At 38.9% G+C, this 23121-nt stretch overlaps 1 protein-coding gene across 1 annotated transcript; it reads right to left on the bottom strand.

Moving 5' to 3' along the window:
• Nucleotides 1-668: 668 nt before the first annotated feature.
• Nucleotides 669-16586, bottom strand: sav1 (salvador family WW domain containing protein 1). Its single transcript, XM_088924532.1, has 5 exons — nt 16083-16586; nt 13460-13924; nt 5179-5449; nt 4591-4746; nt 669-3318 (listed from the first exon to the last, which is right to left on the bottom strand). Exons 1-5 carry the CDS (start codon nt 16174-16176, stop codon nt 3105-3107), a joined length of 1200 nt encoding a protein of 399 aa, XP_088780658.1. The 5' UTR covers nt 16177-16586; the 3' UTR covers nt 669-3104.
• Nucleotides 16587-23121: the final 6535 nt, after the last annotated feature.

Here is a 23121-nt window from a genome sequence, read left to right on the forward strand (position 1 = left end):
CATCTCAAAATATGCTGGGCGGAGTGGTGGCTCTGTGGCTGGAGGGTTGCCGGTTCATATCCCGCAGCTGGCAGAGGAATCCTACTCTGTTGGGCCCCTGAGCAAGGCCCTTAACCCCAACTGCTCCAGGGGCGCTGTACAATGGCTGACCTTGCGCTCTGACCCCAAGCTTCTCTCTCTTGTCTGTGTCTCATGAAGAGCAAGCTGGGGTATGCGAAAAAAGATTAATTCCTAATGCAAAAATTGTATATGGCTAATAAAGTGATCTTAACTTATCTTAAAACCACCCATTAAATCTTCTAGTTGAATTATCTACAAAATCAGATCACATTTGCCAAGTCTAACCTGTTACATGTTTTGGTATATGCCTAATGTTAAGGCTAAATTACTATACTCTTTTGCTCCTGGTATCTGGTCATACTGTAGTTCCAGAAGTCGGTATTGACTCATGGGTCAGCAGATGCAGGTAAATTAATCCAAGTCACCAAGTACAGCCAAGGCTGTATATTTAAACAAAACTAATATTTTCTACCAACCCATGAAGAGAAGTGACAGCTAATCTGCATTGTTAACATAAATTCAGCCTTTCCCCAACATGGCATAGGTGGTACAATATTTTGAGCAAGCTATCATCTGTGTAGGATCATGTTAGTAAGACTTGAGGCATGTTTTGTTTCATAAAGAGATGTTTATTATATAGTAAGGTCACAGGTTGTTGATATTGCAAGATTTATTGTGTTTATACACATGTATATTGCACTAGAAGTATATAATTCATAAATAAAGGCAGGTACAACAGAATCCCCACCCCTTTTTGCTTAAGGTTTTAATTCCAAAATGTGTGATTTGTAGCAGTGGGGAAAAAAAAACTATTTACAAAGGAAATCTGTACAAAAAGTATCAGTTATTTGGCAATATAAAAGGCCTCTACAAAATGCCCCAAATTAAGAAAAATATTGCTGACTTGCAGAATTTAGACACTGTGTGTCCTCCCATGGAAGGCAATGCATCATCATATTGTTCTGTTTCTGTTGAAAGAAAGGTCTTTTCTGTTCTAATAGTGGTTCAATTAGTAATTTTCCCAACACGGACATAGCAGCTTATGAGAATACAAGATAATACATTAAATATTCTTTACTGCTGGAGAGTTCAATATTAATGTCCGGATAATGATCTGTTTTTCAGCTTGAAAATGAGATAACAAAGACTTTACTTACACAATGTGCTCCCAGTTGTTTTTTTAAAGATACTGTGAATAGAACACAATTAAACAAGCATTCATTTCTGTGAATCTTTAAAACTTTCTAACAATTACTGTACCTTGCAAATAAACTGTCTCTATATTAAACACCCAGGAGGCAGACAGAACAAACAATAAATAGACTTCAAATGTTTAAAGAAAGCTTTGAATTTCATGACAGCCAATTTTTAAAAACCAGAACTGTCCCATGACTCTCAGTTGATGCAACACACCATCAAATAAAAATGAAAGGATGTTAAAACATTATATTTAGGATCAACACCCACGCCTTCAACTGAAAAAAATAAACCATGTTTTTTAAACAAGAAATACCCTGGCAATTAAAAAAAAAACATTCCAATGAAATCACAATGTCCATTTTTTCTTAAAATGAACAAGGCTCATTAGCAAATATATAATATGTATTCCTCCTCTCAGTCATGGAGGGTAATATGTTTAAAAGAAGAGAATCAACACTTCAAAAGAGTGAAAAACAAAGCCTTAACTCCCCCCTGGAAGGCAGTATAAAAGCTTGGGGTCCAGGTGATTAGAAATGATTATAGAGGATCATAAAATGATAACATCTTTACATTCAGGATTGGTTTATTGCCTATTTTTTTAATAAACAGCTTTTTAGCACTAAAGAGTAACCAAAAATAGTTATTTGAAAATTCTGAAAGCAAAAACGGTTTCAGTACTTCGTAATCCCTTAAAGTGAGATTATATAATTGGTTACAAAAAGGTCAGCATTTTCAATTTTTGATCTCTGAAGAACTGACAATAATGCAGAGAGCTCCTTAATTCAATTACTGTTTAGGCTTTGGAGACCTCACACTCCAAATTCCTGGAGTTACTGGTAAAACTCAGAATGGCTCACATTGCAATGCAATGCTTTTTGCCAGTCCATTTAAAAGTCCTCTAAATAAATTCAAAGTTAGCCATCATGTCATCTACCAGGATCACAAGCACTTCTTAAAAGGGGTTAAAATCATTTGGTAGTGACAGGAAAAGAATATTTAATGGTAATATAAAAATACCTTATATTTCAAAGTGTATGCATACATATGTAACAGAGGGGGAAAATAATATGATAGTCATTATGAAATTATTTTAAAAAAACACAGGACCACAGCAGAAGTGATTCCCATTTTAAAATTAAGCTGCCCACCTTGCTCTGCTTAATACAGAGTGACTGAACATCCAGGACTCCCAAACACTTTCCTGTTATAGAGAGATCCTGGTCTAGCTTATCTGTGATTGGTACAGGTACAAGTCTGTTCACTTTGTGAGAAGGCTGAATTATAAGACTAGAGACCCTCTATGGATTGGCACACAGTGCAACGTTTAGAAGACTCCTGTCTCCATGCTTGCTTTTATTTTCCAACAGTTGATCCATAGATGTAACAGAAGCCTACTTCATAACTCCCAAACCCAAACAAGGAATATTTGAGCGCCAACAAAAACTTTGTCTTTATCACCCCTCACTTCAGATATAAAAAAAATCTCCTGATTTTTTTCTGGGGAGAGGTGGCAGGCTTCTTTGTAAAATTCACCAAGCTATCAATATTTTTTCATCCCCTTAGGATTTCGAAGTCTTAATGATTTACACTATCCTCTTTTACTTTTGAACTGTTTTAATGATGTGAACTTAGTAATTTAACAGATAAAAGCAATCTTGATCATTATATGCCACAGAGACATGCAACCTATGTTTGCAGACACCACCAATTTTGTTTCACACTGCAAAGGCGTGTCAGCAGACGCCCAGAAAAATAATCCAAAGTCTTGGGATGTCTGACCCCAGGAGAATGAAGCATAAGAGTCCATAACCCATTTCTGGTGAGGCGAACCATGACTGTCCTCCTTACATATTTCCGGTGAAGTTCTTACTGTGCTGCTGGGCATACCACTGCTGTCGCTGCTTGCGTGTGTCCAGTTCGGTGAGCAGGGCCTGCCGGTACGCCTCATACGACTTGACAATTCTCTCAAGCTCCTTCATGAACAGCAGCTTCAGCATGCCCTGATAGGTGTCCAGATCTACTAGCTGGAACAGCTCCCACTTCAGAATGTGATCATATCTGCCAAGTCAAAAAACACCGCACAGGCAGCCTGAGACTCATATACCTGTTGAACACGTATGCTTTTTGTAAATCTCCATCAAAGACTTACTGAACACTAAAGTGAGCTTAATTCATATTTTGCATAGGAATTTTGAAGTGACATATCAGTTCCTGAGAACAGCAGATACTTCACATTCCAGGTTCTTGCACAATTTACAATTTGGCCTAAATTAACTTCTTTGGACTACTAAATCTGAAAAATTAAAAAAATAATTTTGATTAAGAACTATCTGCTGCACTACCTTTGTATATGTAATAATAATTATCTTAAATTCAAAACACAAAAATCATTTCAGACAGTTTTAAGTAACAATAGACCACTTTATTTGCAAAAACAGGGGCTTTGTTCTATAAAACAGCGTTACAGGGGGCAAAGGGGCTCTGGAAATATTGATGGGAAAAAACCCTAATGTACTGAAGACAGTACATAAGTCATGTCTTTAGCAGTTGTAGGGCACAATGGCTGCTATCCTTTAGGCTATCCTAATAGCCATTTCCCACCCCCAGGTCAACCACCTTTTTTGTCATCAGGTTAGTTTAACTGACATTGCTAATATGCAATGAATTTCACACATGGTTTAAAGCCATGCTATACTTGTTTAACACAAATTACAGATTATGTTCTCTATAAAAGTGTTAAGATACATTCATCTCAGGCTCAAAACCAATTTAAAATGGACATTCAGAATTTCAACAAACCTTAGGAACATCCTTCAAATCAGTGTAGGCCCCAATAAATTAAACCTCTGGAGGAAAAGCCAACTGCATCATGCAAATGGCATTTAAATACCTAATTCACGATAGCAAGTGAAACCTGGAAACATGTTGCATTGTAACAAGAATTTTGCTAGTATCTGCCAGCAACTGTTATAATTCAGTTAATCCACCACTAAACCCTTTCACAGTTACAATCCATACAGAAGCACAAAGGGAAACGCACACAGGAATGGTGCAGAACTCTGACCCCAAAGCTTTAAAACTGCATGGTTTGCAATTTACCTATTAACTGAACAACTAGATAACTAGCTTTTATTCATTCAAGGTATGAAACTAATGGTTATTTGAAGCTGTACATAAAGCATTCAGTGATAGTTGCATATGAAAAAATATCACACTAATTCGCTAAAGTGTCATCCAAGAGTGACATGCTCATTAGATACATTAAGCTGAATTTACCACACCACATGCAATCATTAAAGTTAGTATTCTGCTGCTGGATACAGAACTCACTTGAGAGGTGCCCTGGCATAGACCTGCAGCCAGTCAGGGATTTCCGCAGTGTGGTAGGGGTTGGCTGGCACCAGCACTGGCTGGTTGCGATCTGCCTGGCGAGGCTGGTAAGTGACCGGAGGAGGGAGAGGAGGAGGCTGATCATAGCGAGGAACACTGAAGGAAGAGACAGACGACATTATGAGCAAAACGCCACACATAAACCAATAGTAACAGGTGACTTATTAATATTGCTTAAAACAATTAAGACCACATTATGAGAAGTCTAAGTATTTTTTATTATCCCATTATATTTCTCATATTAAAATCAAGAACAGTGTTCACGTACTATGTATGCTGCTCTAAAGACAAATAATCCCGGAATGGGTGCCATCCCAGTCATCCCTGTACATGATAACTCAGTGTCATTAGGTAATAGTACCCATTACATTTTTGATAACTGACCTATAAAGATACCAGTGGGACTAGGTGACTTTAACAAAATGGTGATCAGAACAATTCGATCACAAATCACATGCATAAACTGACATGGAACATACTGTAGAGGTCTGACTGGTCTGCTCATAAAAAGGAATGTACCATGCATACCTTGGAGCACAAGGGTGCCTGTACTGTGCCCTCTTATTGATGTGATCAACGTAATACACCCCAAATTCTGCAGACTCCACCTTCTCCCAGCCTGGAGGTAACCCCTCTCTCTCTAGGGGGTGGCTCCAGTGGGTGGTGTTAGTGTTGTGGTCAATGTAGTACTTCCTGCCACGAATGGTCCAGTCAACTGTCCAGCCAGCAGGTAGGGGCAAGTCCTCTCCACTGGGAGTTGCCAAGTTCCCCAGAGACTTTGCCTGTATTCTTCCAATAGCTAGGAGAGTGAAAAACCACTGGAGTAAGGAAACCTTTAAGGTCACAAAAGGCATCTGTTTTATTGTGCAACACCTCAGAATGTTTCATTTGCTGTATACACCTCATCACATTTTAACTGAAATAAACTACTGATTGTTTTGCAAACATTAGATTCACTAGCAATAAACTTTCATTTGAAATAAAAAACATCCCCTTTGCATTCAATGCATTATTAGTCAAAACCCCTGTTTAAACCTCTAACTACTCTAGACAACATTAATAAACCACACTGGATTCCACCCATAACCAGTGAAGAGAAGCTCAGTTAGCATTGTGCATGCTTTGAAATTCAAATTTAAAGATCATTTTAGAAGAGAAACAAGCTTATAATGTTTCTCAATCACCCTTTTGAGAACTGAAAGAACCTACCAGAAATCCTGTACCTTTTTTCCAGGTATAAAACACACTGAATTACTTTTTTCATATAAATACAGATCTGCTTAGTTACGTCACTACTGCATTGCCATCAGGAGGCATCATCATTAACCTCAGGTTATTCAGTCTGATTCCAAATTAAGATCATTAACACCATAATGGGTTCACATACCTCTATCAATGCTTTATTAAACACCTTTTCTTATTTGTAAGGGTTCCCATATGATTTAATATATAATTTTCTTAAAATGTGCATTCCAGAGGACAGTATTAAGTGATTTATAACTGTAAACATCTCAGAAATTAAATGCACACGCTTCTGCTCAAAAAAAATTGCATCACAGGTCACAAAACTTTGGGAATTCTAGCACATGCCTAATCAAAGAAAATAACAGATTCTCAAAAAAATACAAGCAAAAACAGAGTATTCATTTGTAAACATAATGAGATGTATTACAATAAAGACTTGTTAGCTTTTTTATGTTTGCTGAAAGGCTATCAACAAAGTCATGCTATATGACGCAATTTGATATTTTAGGAAGAGCAAAGGTGTCTCACCTCCGATATGACCAGTGCATGTTTAAATTTCTAAATGTTTTAAAACTGTTCTCCAGATGCAAATATTTGGAAAACAACCAAAACATATTAAATCATTTGGGATCATGAGGGGGTATTTATATGAGTATGCAGCACGTAGACACAGTGTTTAGCATTTCTGCCTCACAGAGCTGGGACCATGGTTCCATTCTGGATTTGGGGTGTTATCTGTGTGGAGTTTGTATGTTCTCCCCTTGTACGTGTGGGTTTTCTCTGGGTGATCCGGTTTCCTCCCACAGTCTAAAGACATACTTGCCAGCAGCCAAATTACCCAGCAACTCACAACTGGCAGCCCACTGAAGCTGTACAGGTGTGATCCTGGTCAGTACCTGGATGGGAGACCTGGGAAAAGCTAAGGTTGCTTCTGGAAGCGGTGTTAGTGGACCAGCAGGGGGCACTCACCCTGTGGTCTGTGTGGGTCCTAATGCCCCAATATAGTGCCGGGGACACTACACTGTAAAAAGGTGCCGTCCTTCGGATGAGACGTAAAACCGAGGTCCTGACTCTTGTGGTCATTAAAAATCCCAGGGCGTTCCTCAAAAAGAGTAGGGGTGTTACTCCAGCATCCTGGCCAAATTCCCCCTGGCCTTTACCAATGGTGGTCTCCTAATTAATCCCCATCTACAAATTGGCTTCATCACTCTGTTCTTCTCCCCACTGATAGCTGGTGTGCAGGGAGTGTACTGGAGCCCTATAGCTGCTACTGCATCATCCAGGTGGGGCTGCACATTGGTGTTGGTGATGCAAGGGAGTCCTCATTACCTGTAAAGTGCTTTGAGTGGAGTGTCCAGAAAAGCGCTATATAAGTGTAAGGAATTATTAATTGTTATTATTAATTATACTGGTAGGTTAATTGGCTTCCGGAAAAATTGTCCCTGCAATGGCCTGGTGTCCTGTCCAGGGCGTATCCCACCTTGCACCCATTAATTGCTGGGATAGCTTTGGCTCCCCTGTGACACTGTATTGGATAAAGTAGTTAGAAAATGGATGGAAAGATGGACATGTTTATGAATGTTTTAACCATAGGACCTGGCTTTATAATCTAGATTCTGGGATAGCAGAAGAACAAAGTTCTACTGTATCAAGATTAAAATGAGCTTAAAACAACATGCAAAAAACGGCACATAGGTAATTTACCTGTCCACTAGCTGTACGTGAAAATATACAGTACCACGCTTTCCCAGTACACAGCCTTATCAAAATCTACAAGAAAAACAGCTGTTTTAGCATTCACCTAATAATCCTTAAGGAAGAGAAGTTAGGGCAAATACTGCAGTGGGGAATTCATAAAGAAAGATGCAAATAATTTGCAGGTGGTCTTGAATGAAACACATACTATTCACAATTAGCCAACTCATTCAGCCTGCTGCCAAGTTCCTCCTCAGGGACAAGACAATGTTTGGGAAAATGCGATCTTTCCAATGGGACTGGAAGGTCGCCAAAACACAAGCTCATCAGTGTAAGACTACAGCATGTGATCTTTTAAACCATCTAAGTAAATATGTGACCCACTTCACAGCGGATCGATCTTTTTGAGATAAAGGGGGAAAATTCACTACAGAAGTGCACAAACAAGTCAGCAATCGGTCTCGAATGCAATGTGCGACTATCTTAAGGAATCATAAAACTATCTGAAAACTCATGTGCAACCTTCACCCTGTCCACTGTAAGAATGTTTAAAATACAATCTTTGGCATTAACAACAGTACTTTTAAAACTGGGCGATATGAAAAGATTTCAAACAAGTTTTTATACACGAGTAAACTTCAACACCAATGAAAAAGGAGGACGGTTGAAATTGGTATACATTCTGCAGCCTTAACCATCCAATAAACAAATGTCTCCCTACACATAAATATTCCACTTTTGAAGGTTTGTTTCAATGTTTACTTTCTCCACAAAGAAATCAGATGTATGGTATTTTTAAGTGCGTTTTAGAACTGAAATGAAAATCATACCACTTTAGCTCAGCAGTGGGCATTAGTGAAACTTTAGAAAATAAGTAGAAACAAGGATACAAGTTCACCAAACTGTAGCAAGGTTTGATAGAGAATCTTCCATCTTCCATCAGAAGAGGAAGGAAAATCTACAATCTGTAGTGAGCAGTAATAAAATAACTCTTGGCATTCACATAGCATTATTTAACCCAAAAGATCTCCAAGATTTTTAACATATAGGAAGATGCCAACAATCTGCACTGAAGTGCAACCATAATGTAGCCCCACTGCAGCAGCAGATGACAGACAAAACAGAAACTAATTTGCCAGTTGTTTCTGTTTATTTTCACCATAAATAGTGAATAAGCACAGTTCAGTTAAAACCGTTAAGAGGCTGAGTAAACAGAAATAGGTCCAGACCTATTACTGTGACATTTGTATCAAAACGTGTTACTGTGACCTGGGTGCCAATCAGACAGAGAACACCACATCACTGGGAAACTGCTTGCATTACCCTTGGCTAGTTCTTCTTATTTGTATTAAAAAAAATAGACAAGAGTCAGCAGAATATGAATAAGCAACTGAGTAGAGTTTTACATTTAGGGAAAATGGTGGGAAGCATAAATCTCCTCCCAGGAGACAGGAAGGCACAAAACCCAGCCCTCTGATTAAAACGGAACAAGTCCAAGAAACTCCAGGGGAGTTTACACTAACACCCACACACACAGCAGCCTGGCTACAACAGAGGAACTGCACGGTCACGGCCTCATGATGAACAGGACCAAATTTCAGAGTATGTTCTGTTTGGGTTTTTCTTCTAGAGAAATAGCAGAAGTGGTCGTTAAAACCAACTGAACATTCATTAGAATTAGGTGGGTAGCTGCGTCAGCATGCGCAGGCTGCAAAGGAACATGTAATAGGTTTATTCCATGCTGAAAAAAAGAAGACAGAAAACACAACGTTTCGGCCGTGGAGCCTTCTTCAATTGTGTGAACACGCACCTTCTTTTTTTCAGCATGGAATAAACCTATTACTTATTCATTAGAATTAGTTGTGTTGAGCTTATTTCATCCTAATACACTATGTTTTGAAATGATGTGATGCACTTATACATTTTTTTCTGCTCACAACCTCAGTGTGTCAATTGCTGAGAAGATGTATCTAGATTCTCACCCCACGCTCATTCTGAAAGACTCAAGCCCTTCAAAATGATAAATGTAAACGACTGATGTTTCAGCTTTCTGTTTTGCATCAAAATATATGAGCGGAATTATGTTGCGTAAACTGCCAAGTGTAACCAGGAATTCAAATGATTTGCATCAGCTGCTGGAAATTATATAAACATTTATAGTTTAAAAGAACCATTTTCCCACAACTTCGGAGGAGATTCAGTATCTCCTTAATATGTTATGTTCTGGACGTTGGTTTACTTAAAAAATTGACTACAATTTACTGCTCTCTCTCTCAATTTTATTATCCCCTAATTTGGAACACAAATTCCAACATGCTGAGAGAAACCATCAAACTGAATATGAAAGAGGGGCAATTTCAAAATTAGCCAACCCATATTAGCCCAAATGTCTATTTTTTGTTTCAAATTATAATAACAATTTTGGCAAAATTTCAAAATAGTTTTTAGCTGTAAATAAACCTTTCTGGGTGGAGCACAAGGCTGAACTGAATTGCCCTAAACCATAAACCAAACATTAATAGTGAGCAATAGGTCACATTTAGCATTTTCCCCTCTGCAATTCCCGTCTTCATTGTGTTACAAGGAAGGCATGTTGTGATTTACCTTATGGCCATGCTAGATTAGCAAAGGCTGATCTACATAAAAGTTCAATAAATTACATAAAATACATGGATATTTCACAGCCTTGATGAGTTTTCCAGAAACATTGGCATCATATCTTAAACTACAAACTTCCAACACATTGGCAGCACCAGACTTGTAAATTCTGCATCTGAATGAAAACTCCCAGCTCCAGCTGATAAACACCTGAAATGTTAGATAAATCCACTGAAAAGTGTCCTCCTCAACATTAATTTTGTACATTAAATATAAAGGGGGAGAATTTCTTAAAGGCATTTCATAATCTTAAGTGACTCATTAAGATTATACAAATTTATACTAAACTAATTCTATAGCTACAGATTACTACAATTCTGAAGTAGTAATGAATGGATTAAATTTATGATAGTACTGAAATCCAGCATTTTTCAATAACAGGAAAAGATTCTATCTATTGTATAAAGTTTCACAACCTTCTAAGGAAATGTTTTCAAAAGAGATTCTATAATAAAGAATAAGGAGCAAAAAATGAAAATCTTTGGGATAAAAGATGAGCTTCTTGAGAACATATAACATTTGTTCTAATAGCTTTATTAGTTTTCTTCCTAATTAGTGAAATTTCCAAACCAGATGACTACAATAAAGTAAAAACAACTTCACTGTCGCCATATAGAAGTTATTGAAGTGTTACTGAAAATCGCTTACATAAATCTAGTTCAAAGTCTGAATACTGGCAGAAACTCCTTCAAAACTTAGTGCCGGCCACACATGAAAAGAGGACAACAAAATTCAGCAGAACTGTGGTCAAAGGTAACACTGCACACAGCAAAGCACACCCTTTAATCACAATAATGTATTCCTAAGGTATTCCCCATCCCCACCTACATCTGCTTTAATCAACCACATCATCTACTAATCCATTCATATACTGCTACTCGGAAGGTAACAATATACTTGCAGGTTATTCTCACAGTGTTCTCAACTTTAACTCCTTAAATCTTTCTTAATTTTATAACACATTAAAACACATTCTTAATTTTATAGTTAAGGAAAGGAAAATACAGGCCTAGGTCTACATGTTTTTAGAGAAACTGTGAATACTCTGTGATATTCACCAACAAAACTGTCACTGCTATTTAGCTTTATGTAAATTCTTAGTTTGTCACAATATCCCCTTTCTTTTTATTTTTTATGATCATGCAATCTTCCTTGTGATCCTGTAACTGTTGTTTCCACAGCAGACCTCTGTATGCAGTAAATCGTAAGAATTAATTAATGGATATTAATTTTAGGGTATAATATAAAGTCACTGCTTGACATTCTTGGCCTCCCCAGTTGATACAGGAACATTAAGGAATCAGAAAAATACTTATTTCCTCCCAACAAGGCCAACGATGATTCCTGAGGATAATTTGTGAATAATGTGGGCTTCATCAATTTATCGTCTACTTGCTTGGAGCTAATCCAAGGCTCAAAATTATAAGACAAGTTGTAAATTTCCTGAGAAAAGTAATCTAATAGTTAAAACACATCAAACAGCTCATGAAATGGAAACTCTTGCTTTTCTTTTCAGTAACATTTCATAATGTATCAAGAACTTACTTGAATTTCTGTTGGATGACTGAATACAGTAACTTCAAGTAAGCTGAACATCAGAGAAATCTGTTTCAAAGTCTCCAGACATTGGACTGTTTAAGCTAATTATATTGTGAGACTCAAAGGGAGTTTAAAATGGGATACTCCAGTCTAGAGTCATGATGAGTCTTGTTAAAATAAACATGCAAGTTTATAAAAATGGTAACACCGCCTTCCATCACCATCTTGGAAATAACCTGTATTTAAATATTGTTGTAAACTCCCAGTAAACACTCTAGAAATACAGGAAAGGCGGCACCATTGTGTACAACATCTTGTATTGTTAGGAATGTAAGCAATACTACCTGCCACTAAGTGGTAATTACTGTAATAAAAATCTGATACTTAGAACACCACGGACATTGTGAGATTATCAGAGGTTACACTCAACCTGTGTACAAAGATTAAATAAAAGTCTAGACAGGTAATGAGGCATAAAGAAGACCAAGAAACAAACAAACAGCACACAAGGCTTACATTTTCTGCATTATATTGTAATTTAAAATAAAAAAACAGCTCCATGACTGCTGGATGCCAAAGCTGGTTCATTATGTATCAAAATACATCTCTGCTTAAAAAATGGAAACTAAAAGGTTAAAAAAGCCCCCTCTAGAGTGGCAGAAGAAAACCACAGTCTTCATGGCTGGAATAACCAGCATTCCAACAGCCTTCAAAGCCGCCTATATCATCCCCTTCTCTTACAGTAAATTGAATGTCTCAGTGTTCTGGAGAACCAAATTACATGTGTAGAGTTAAGTTTCAAAAACAAAGTTCAAGTGCATCACAGCTGAAAACTGTGTCGATAAAAAGATGTGATACAGTGCACCCTTACTGAATAGACCTACACATGGCTTATAAGAAACATGGCTATTATTCCATTATTTGTACAAGTTTGAATTAGTCAGTATAACTACTATGCTTTTCGTATCTGTCTAGTGGATATTGCTGGGTGCTTAGACATCTCAGTGTATACACTCCTGTAAGCACAGTATCCAACCTAAATGTATTTTAGAAACACAGATCTAATTTGCATTACTATGTAAAATAAATATTTACACTAAGAAGCTGTCAATTTTTAAAATCCAGCTCCACCTTTCTAAAACCAGGTAGGAAGTAAAACCTATACTTTAATAATCGTACATATATACAGTGTGCTATACATAAAATAGAAAATAACACTAATACGACAACATGTTCCATGTCTATTGGAACTTAGGTTTCTAGACATTGAATGCCTGATAAAACTTAATCTAAAATGAGATTTAGCACTACTTTTTTACATTTTTGAGTGCATCTACATTATTTGCACAATTAAGAACATAAATTGAGGCTGGATTGAGATCTAGCCTTGACTAGTAACAGTCTTGACTCCCAACAGCCACAGTGAGAACCTTAGCTCCAACTTTCTCCTCACGTGAGCAAACCACTTCTGGCCCTGATTTGCCAAATTCAACCCATATTCTTCACAGTGAAAAAGGAAACAATGTAAAAACATGCATTAAGTGCAACACAAGACCATACTGTTACACCTCTGTGGCGTTATGGATTTTACACAACAAGCAACACTGACCATGTCTGACCATGTCTCGGAGCCAAGGACAGAACAGGAAAGAGGGAACGCTATTGAACTCACCAGCATGTCTGCCTTGGGGCTGCGAGGGTGGCAGTACTCTTTGGAAGTGGTCGCTATTGTGTTCATAGTATCTATAGTCCTCGTGAAACCGGTCTGGCAAGTGTCGCCGCCGCTGGCCATCGTAATAGGGGTCAGGAGAATAGTAATAGCGGGCACCGCCACCGGCGTCGCCGTTCTCCGCCATCGGGGTGGCCTCGGTGAGGAAGGACTGCGAGGACCCGCCGTACTCCCGTGGAAGGTCTCCCAGGCTGCGGGGAAGGTAGGGCGGCGCCGACAGGCGGTTGCTCTCGCGCCTCGCGATCTCGTGGGGCGGCCGCTGCACCGGCCCGCGCAGGAAGCTCTTGTTCCGGGAGACGACTGGCTCGCCCGGCCCCACGGGATACCCTGCAGGACCCTGCTCCGGCAGAGGGATCTCGGCACGTCTGGGAATGGTAGGCCCATGTCTTATAAATGAGGGCATCAAATCTGGAGGAGTAAAGAGGAGAAGGACCCTGCTGGTCAATGGCAACAAACCACATGACAGGCTCAGACTGGACTATACGAAGTGCCATCAGGCCTTTTGCGTGATTGTCAAACAGTTGAGTTCCTATGGTTTTCTTTCAGGAGCAAGTGCAGTGCCGGACTTGCTCAGCTGACTCGAAGAGAAAGCACAAACACACAGGGACAACTCCCTGAGACAATATCTCACAGCAACGACTTCACAAACCAGGGCATACCCGGAGCTGGTAATAAAGTCGGACGGTTATTTTTTAGTCTCCATCAGAGAGCGTTTCTAAAAAACACATGCTTCTTAAAATACAATTTATTCAAACACTGACGTAAAACCGCATTTCTGAAGAACAACTGAGCTCAACCAAGTCTTGTTTTGTGTTCCACTTTTGCTAAAAAACACAAATCATACAAGACTGTAACACACGGTAATCAGCGATGGGACAGTTTCAAATTATACATTTAATGCATTTACTTCACCGCCTCTATTATCAGACTCAAAATGCTTAAGCTGGCCCTTATAAAAAAACACCAAACAAACAAGGTAAGAATTCCAGCTGGTCGAGTAAAGCAATTTCCTAGTCAAATTGTTTTGCTCATCTTTCGCCAACAGTGCATATTTTGCAAAACAAATCACCTGCCACTGGCTCAACAAACCAGTTACATAAATATAGCGGAATTTCCCGGAAAACAGTTTCTTTTTTAAGCCTGACTATTCCTCTTGTTCAGCAAGTCGAATGTAGTTTTTTCAAGAAAGCATTCAGCTAATGTAAAAATAAATTAATTTCACAGATATTAAAGGGAGACTGTAAAGAAACTAGCATTAATATAATCTGACATCTGAAGAAGTGTACAAAAAACATGTCTTGTGAAAGCCACTTATGATTATTATTATAATAAGGGTTATTACTGAGTATGTACTTCAAACATTCATTTTTACACTTTTAACAAAGGCACAGGTAGGTAATTAAAAAATACACATGTGAAGCACCAACATGCTAATGGACAGTTCGATAAGAAAAAATCTTTTAAGAAGAACTCATCCAGTTCATTGAATACAGAAAACTATTATGACTGTGCACTATTATCTGCTACAGGAAGTCAAAACTTTTACTGATCTCTAGGTAAGAAATACTGAGACATTTTAGACTAATAGGCTATGTGAGCTCACCTTTTTATATCCTTGGATTGCTCTGTGCAATGTGTAAGAAAGAAAAGTTGTTGGTAATTTACTGAAATGCAGGAAAAAAAAATTGTAACATGCTGCTTCTCACTGTGTGTGAAGTGTTTGTAGCCTTCACAGTCATTAGAGTAAAAGTTACTTTGATATGCTACAACATTAAAAGAAAACTCAAAGAATGTTCACAGCTTTCATCTCCCAGCTGGTTCTACCCACTAAGCAAGATCATGTAACCCGAGAGTGGAGCTGAAGTGTAAGCAATCTTTAATCTTTAACACTGACCCTAAGCAGTACAAACAAAAAATGACACCTTAAATCATTATTTTAAAACAAAACGAATAGCCTATTTAAAAAAAAGTCAATGCATTTTTTTCCACAAATCCTAAAAAGTGACCATTTAAATGGAGATTGGGTGGGGGGGAGTTACCCTTAACGACCTGCGAAGTGCAGCAAATAAAATAAATCTGAAGATTTTAATCCTGGCAACAATTAAAATATTAAATTAAATTAAAAATATCTGATAAACTGAAATACGTTAAAAAAAGTGTCTATTCGCAGCACTGTAACTGCACCTAAATCTTCAAATTAAAGGAATGTATAAAGTGAATGAGAAAATAGCAAACTGTGACGGGGTTTGAATAGTTTCGGCAGGGCACAGTGGGGACCTTGTGTTTTTTTTTAAACCGTGAACTGTGGCTCTCGCATCCAAACGCAACCACTCCCATCCCATCTTTTATAACATCGGGAATGCACAACGTTAATACTGTTCAATACATTAGACTCGTAAAAAGAGCAGGGACATTTCTAATTAAGAATAACATAAGCAGTGCATATTGGTATATGCAAGTTAGATCACTTTTTTAGCAATGTAAACACTTGCATCTGAGGACTATAGGAAAACGAGAGAATTTAATGTTTTTTTTTTCCCCCCCATCATTTTGAAGCTCAACTTACTTCTCAAGAGGGGGGACGTCTCCTTTTTTACGTATTTTCCGTGTACCTCGGCTGGTTTCGACGCTTCGTTTTTACTTTTCTTTCGGGAAAGCATAACTCGAACTGCGAGGGAGACATCAATGCGACAAAACAACTTCGGTGCGCCTCAGGAAATCGAGAAGACCGCGGCACAGGAGCTGGAGCAGAGGAAGAGGCATTTTCAGTTTTCACTCGGGGCAAAGGCAGCCTGGGCTTCGACGTAAATCCATTTGTTAGTGCCAAAACAAATCGGCAGACTAAACGGGCTTATGAAAAGTTTGAGTCCGCGGGGAAAAAAAAAACGCAGTTGTTTTTTCAAACCAGAAAAAACATATCGCGTTGCGTTTCAGCTTCCTACCATATTCATAACTTGCCCCCGAAAAGCCACTTTTACTCGGTTTCCCCTCAGCCTGTTGCTCCTATCCTATTCCCACTCCTCTCCACTCAACATATAAACTTCCCTGCTTCTCAGGGCTTTTTTTTTCCAACGCGCAAAGGGTTCTGGGATAGGTGACGCATTCGCCTGAGCCCTGTGGTTAAGGTGATGGACTGCCTGAGCTCTGAGGCGTTGTGAGGCTGGTGGAGCTGGTTCCTATGGAAACTCCACCGCACGGAGTCAAGAGTTGCTGGAACCGTGCAGGACATAGCTGATGCTCCCTTTGATTTAAAACTATTTCTTGATTAATAATTCGTTGAGAATTTGCAACCGTTACTTGACAGCTTATTGGTTTCTTACCCAAAACTCGGTATGCTAAGCCTGCTATTAGGAACCTTATGGAGGTCCTTTGGCACATACAGTATAAAGTCAAAAAGACAGCCGTGCTTTCGGAATATTTCTAATTATTAGGATAGCCACTTCCACAGTGAAAAACTGTGGTATACCTACAAATTATTGTCAGATCAGAAACGCAATTCAAATCAAAATATGAAATGGCACACATCATTCCTTGTTCAACGATTGGGTGTTTATGGCAGCACATTTTAGAACTTTCATAGTGGAAATTAATTTTTTCCATTACCGCTTCAGTTGGAATTTATGTTATTCCTCTGAAATCAATAGATTTCTGTAAAGTTAAATATATAAGTAACAGAAAACACAATGTTTTGGCTGTGGAGCCTTCTTCAGGTGTCACAACGAAATGTTGCGTTTCATTTCTTTTCTTTTCAGGATGGAATAAACCCGTTATGTGTTCCTTTGCAGCCTACACATGTTGACGCAGCTACCTACTTGAACTATATATATAAGTAGTTCAACTATTTCCTTTCTTTTCTTTTCAGTATGGAATAAACTCGTTACCTGTTCCTATATATATATGTGTTTACCCTGCCTTGTGCCTGCTGCTTGCTGAGACAGATTCCAGCCCCCTGAAACCCTGAATTGGAAGAAGTGGTTAAAAATTGGGTGGATATATACTTTTAAAAACATTAATGTAATTGTGTTCTGTGGTTCTATCATCCTTTGCCCCCGGAGCCCAGCTAAACAGTATTAGAAGAGCCAGCTTTTGGGAAGGATGATTCAAAATTGGTAGCAACTGTGTAATTCTATAAGGACAGAATCTTGGAGTTGGGGACTTCATTCCACAGTGGATCAATAAAAACAGATGATCACATGTGACCAATATGTTAGGAATCAATACCTGCCTATAAAAAATAAAGTGGTTCTGATGAATACTCTGTTTCTTAGTGCAAGATAATTATGATATTGCTGTTGAAGCATCAATTAGTGACAGTGCTTCCATCATACGGTGCTACAGTCCTTGATAATACATTGCTTTTTTTTCAGGTGATTTTTTCAAGTTTAAAGTCTTACCCCAGGCTGGTGTGATTTCAATACATGAAACGGTAGGATTTAGTAAGGCTAAAGAATTAAGCTGATTCTGACATATAGTATCTGGAAGAGGAGTAGTGGAGGTATTTAGAATATGCAAGTGATCCCACAATATGTGCTAGCTTCCAGTTATTTCCTGGTATGTTGTATGCTCATAAATTGTACAGATATCAATGGCAAAGTGTGTTTTTCTTACTATTTTTATTCTTCTTTGTTTTTTAGATTAAAATATTTGCCAGTGACACAAGCAGGGAAGAATTTATCAAGGTATTTTTCAGAAATGTGTCCAAGATCTGGGGTGCTATTGAACATATTTTCTGTAGCAAACTTTATAGAGTCAACCAATGCTTGATGCATATGATCCCTTTTTTATATTTCAGTGTGTCTGATAGATTTAATTTCAAAACTGGTAGAAACTCTTTTCTCATGGCTTACCTCACAATATTGTTTTGAGACCACTGTATTTTATGAATGGTACTTGCCATCTCAGTGTATGTGGGTTTGGGTGGTAGCTGATGATGAAAATAAAAATAATAAATGTGCATAACTGTAGCAGCTCTGCCCAGAGTGTAGCATGCCTACATTTCAAGAGCCAGGGAAAATCAGACTTCATTCCAAGCTGAAACAAATTCCACTTTTTCAGATGATGAATGTATGAAGACTTGTTGCAAAATACGTATAGCTACTAAGTCTTTTACATTAACAAAAATCAAACACTGTACATTAGTTATATTTATTTTTTTTATTTTTGGCAAGCTAGTACTAATTCTGTTATATATTATCCAGATGTGCTCTGTATCCAGACATTGAGATGGAACATCTGGTTTGATTATATGTTGTGTGGCAAAAGAAAAGCTTGTTAATTTTGAACATTCTTTTCTTTCCAATGACTCATAGCATTAAGTTGTGGATTCATGGTAAATCCTGTTTTAAATGTTGTCTCTGTGACCATAGAGATGAATCAGTCTTGCATGAGATCCAAATTTCACAACTGGATTCTTAAATGGGGTACTACATTCCTCTCTTTTATGAAATAAATCTTTTTGGCCCTTAGTTTAATATACAATGAACTTCCCCCAGTTTATAGAGCATATCTAAGTATTTGTTCCGATGTGTGAGCTTGACCTATTCACAGCATGCACTCATCATATTTGGTGAAGTAAACTAAATGATCAAAACACAAAGTTAGAACTGTTTACAGTGTCATCATAAGTAATCTTTTAATTACCTGCAGGGCTTATTTACATAGGACAATAACATGGAGTCACATTTGTAATTTTTTCTTTTTCCAATAGTTACCTGTCTCTGGACCTGACTGTTTTATGCAGCTAGAATGAGCCATTTAGAAGGTGGATTGATTTTGCTTTGTTTGGATTGGTTTTGCTTTTTAGCATCCCGCCAAATCAACATGAACTAATGATTTGCTCTAGTGGTTGAATCAGTATCAATAAAACATTCTGTGACATCTCTAGGATTTTCCCAATTATACTGCATTCATCTAACTTGCTTGGAATAGCCAATATCTTTACAGCACGTTTTTTTCATAGATTATATATAAATGCTGTCCAGAGCTTGTTTTAAAGGAGAACTGCAGTCCCAATTTCTCAGACCATTTATTACATCTCGGTAACAAAATTAATTAATTAATGGTATTGCAAAATTTGACAAATTCCAAATTAATCACAAATTCCAGAAACGTACTGTATGCTCACCTTGTGCAAACCACTGGTCTCGCCGCCGGCGGGAGTGAGAGTTCTTGTGAATTGTGATGTGAAGCAGCCCCTTCCTGCTCGCTAGTCACTGTACTGACTAATGTAATGTGATGTTTAAGTGAATAAGAACAGTTTGTGCAGCAGACATTTTACAGTAGAAATGTTCCAATGTGGCCTCTGTGCAGAGTTAACAAGTACTGTAAGTAGTATTCGTCGGCAAAACTGACTCGGAGTTGAGAGCAATATTTTTCATGTATTAAGTATTCACAAGCCTGCTTTTTTAGAATGTAACAAGACCGCTTCACATTAGCAGAAGTTTTTGCCTTGTTCTGAATTGCAGGATATGACCCTGTGCAATCCTGGAAATCTAATTTACGTTGTGTTGGAAATTGGAGGTTTTTACAAGTTACTGTGTACATTTTACTTTCACTGCGGCTTGAAATGCACTCATCCACGCCGATTTTTTCTTAACATAATAATAGCATTGCAGTTCCTCTTCAAGCAGTACTGCATCCAAATACAAGGTAAAAAGCAAACCATTGCACCTTGAAGCTTAAGTTTCTATGTGAACTGTATGACATTGCTACTAGAGGTTGAATCGATCCACACAGATCAACAGCTGTTGATACCGGTCTGTACAAAACGTCTGAGTGAACTGAGGACACAGAGCAAAGATAAAAAGCCGTCGCGGAAGGACTCAGGGGACACACGGCACATTGTTTTGGGCTTGGGAACAGAGACCCTCCCCTCTGCTGTGCTACACCCATTCCTCCCCACCATCCGCCCACATCCAGATAACGAGACGAGCGCACTTGCCTCTGAGCACAGAGGATGCAGGGATGACAGATGGGGACTCAAATTCTTGTTTTCCCTAAAGATCACGCTCCGAACTGCACATTTCCTTCAGCGGGACAAGACAAACCCTGCCAGAGGAACAGCATGAATCCAGTTTTGCTACCAGGCCTCTTAGACATTAAAGCAGAGGCGTAGCCACGGGTCATGCTCAAGTCCACTGAATATTTAAAGGCACGGTAAAAGCTACGTGAAGTTCGCCCCCTACAGACAGCACAAACGATGAAACCCACCTCATTCGTTAGTGCTACGTTTCTGCCAGTTTGTGCCGTTGAAAGTAGCGTTTGTGCTGTTTTCGTTCCCGAGATACAGCGCCTCGTTTTTCCGGGGATCATGTGACCTTGCACGGTGACTTTGACCTCCAGTGACCCCGTCTGCCGAGTTCAAGCGCTGTTACAGTTTAGTACCCTTAACATTTTATAGACAATAAAACATCCATAAACATATCCATAAACATATGAGCCTCCTTAGATATGAATAATACTAAGACATGACACATGCCAACAAGTTAACCATCTATGACACAAACCTGTGGTTGTAATGTATGTAAAATCACCGTGATTGTAAGATCCATGGTTTTTATTTTCTATGGCACGTTTTCCTTTTCTTTCCCTACCGTGACACGCTGTTGCCAAACGCGTAACTGTGGGATACCATCGCGACAAGACCTCCGCAGTATGTCATGATAGGGACCCTATGTATATCGCATGTATATCGCGGCAGTGTATATCACGACTGGTGCCTTGCTTCCATGCTTCCATTCCTTGCTTCCATGCCACCCTGGACCATATCAGGACATGATATAGCCAGATTCTACATCCCGAGATATATGGACTTTGTGTCACAACATGGGGTCAGCATATCCTGTCAGGGTATGTCCTATCGCAACATATAGATTTCATGTCGCGATATGGGAGTGGGGCATTTTGTTGGGGTATGTCATATCGCGATATACTTGCTTCATGTCACGACATGGGCGTGGTAAATTTTTGTCATATCGCGATATATGGACTCCATGTCGCGACATGGGGGCGGGGCACTTTTGCCGGGGTATGACATATCGCGATATGCGGGCTTCATGTCGCGACATGGGGGCGGGGCGTTTTGTCGGTATATGTCATATTGCGATATATGGACTTAATGTCGCAACAGTGGCGCCTTGACAGTGATCCGCCAGTCGCAAGGGGTATCGCGATGTGACTGTGGTGCGCGCACTCCTATCGTGACATGCTATCGGAGTTGTGAACGCGCTGTGGATGCCATGACATTCTTTGTCTGCTATTCAGTTTTGACCTCAGTGCGACTTCTCTTAGATTGATCAGTAATTGGAAACCAATGGATGTTACTGTATATCCAGCGTGCTCATACAGCACACACGGTACACACAGAACTTCCGCTGTGGCGCTTTACCCAATCAGAGTGTCGATTCTCACTCTTCACCCAATCGGAGCCCGAGCTGTTCGGGGGTTTAGCCAATCACGGGTCTGAGAGCTGTTCAAGCTAGCAGCGCCGGGTGGATCGGCTTGTTCACTGTCAATGAGAAGCTATTTTTAAAATGCTTTACTTATCGGCTTTTTTTTAACGTCTTTATTGATTCACAATGTCCCGTACTCTTCGAAATAAATACATTTTTATTTGCAATATAACTGTCTCCGCTGCTTTCTGTAATGAATACATGGTGTTTGAACAATTTTAATCGTATATTTAAGGTAGGGGAAACACCTTCCGCTTTGTTCTTCAAAAATGAATAGAAATGTAAAGTATATGATAATTATATTATTATGCTCGTGCTTTCAATTTTGTTTTTTATTGTTAAATTATATCGATCTTGAAACTAATACCTAAAAATGTAAATATGGGCTCTCGTGTTATAGCAGCGGTATTTAGGAAATTAGTGTCTCTTCACCAATGAAAGGAGTACGCAAGCAATACATTTTCGAGAACCCAATGAACTAACATAGTAACTCCTCCCTAAATGTAAAACTGTTTATTCGTGTAAAGGATGCAAAGTCTGGGGTCAACTGATCAAAAGATCACAACTGAAAGATCTGGTGGTCGTGACTTTGCTATTTTGTACGTCACATAGTGACGTCACAGGCAGGAAAAGAAGGCGCTATATTGAAATATATTGAAACGTTCACCCCACCCGACCAGACTGACTCGGAAAACATTTTTTTTTGTTGCCCCCATTGTTTTCATCACAATCAGGAACAAAGTACCGAGTTTGTTAGTACCTGTAAACTTTCTTGTAGATAGCCAAGTGATTACCCGAAGGCGCTGTATCTCGGAAACGAAAGCAGCACAAACGTTACTTTCAACTGCACGAACGCAACACCGATTGAGACCGGTCCGGTTTCCCTACGACGTTGTAGGGGGGCTGAGTGACGCCACAACCCCCCCCCCCCCCCAAAAAAGAAGGTGCTATATCTCGGGGGAAAAAGCAGCACAAACACTTCTTTCAACTGCACAAACCGGCACAAACGTAGCACTAACGAACAAGGTGGGTTTCATCGTTGGTGCTGTCTGCAGGGGTTGCAACTTCACGGAGCTCTAGGTAAACCCTGCATGGTATTTTAAATACAGTATTTCGGACGGATTTTTTAATCTTGCATTCTGCGTTATGTTCATT

This window comes from Atractosteus spatula, chromosome 9 (genome assembly GCF_055471065.1).
Source record: "Atractosteus spatula isolate fAtrSpa1 chromosome 9, fAtrSpa1.hap1, whole genome shotgun sequence".
NCBI lineage: Eukaryota > Metazoa > Chordata > Actinopteri > Semionotiformes > Lepisosteidae > Atractosteus > Atractosteus spatula.

Excerpts from the sequence above, each read along its gene's own strand:
- sav1 (XM_088924532.1), bottom strand. The coding sequence starts at position 16,176 with ATGCTTTCCCGAAAGAAAAGTAAAAACGAAGCGTCGAAACCAGCCGAG. Across the intron at positions 5,450-13,459 it reads GCCCCAAGGCAGACATGCTG|CTATTGGAAGAATACAGGCA; the intron begins GTGAGTTCAATA and ends TCACTCTCCTAG. Across the intron at positions 4,747-5,178 it reads AGGCACCCTTGTGCTCCAAG|TGTTCCTCGCTATGATCAGC; the intron begins GTATGCATGGTA and ends CTCTTCCTTCAG.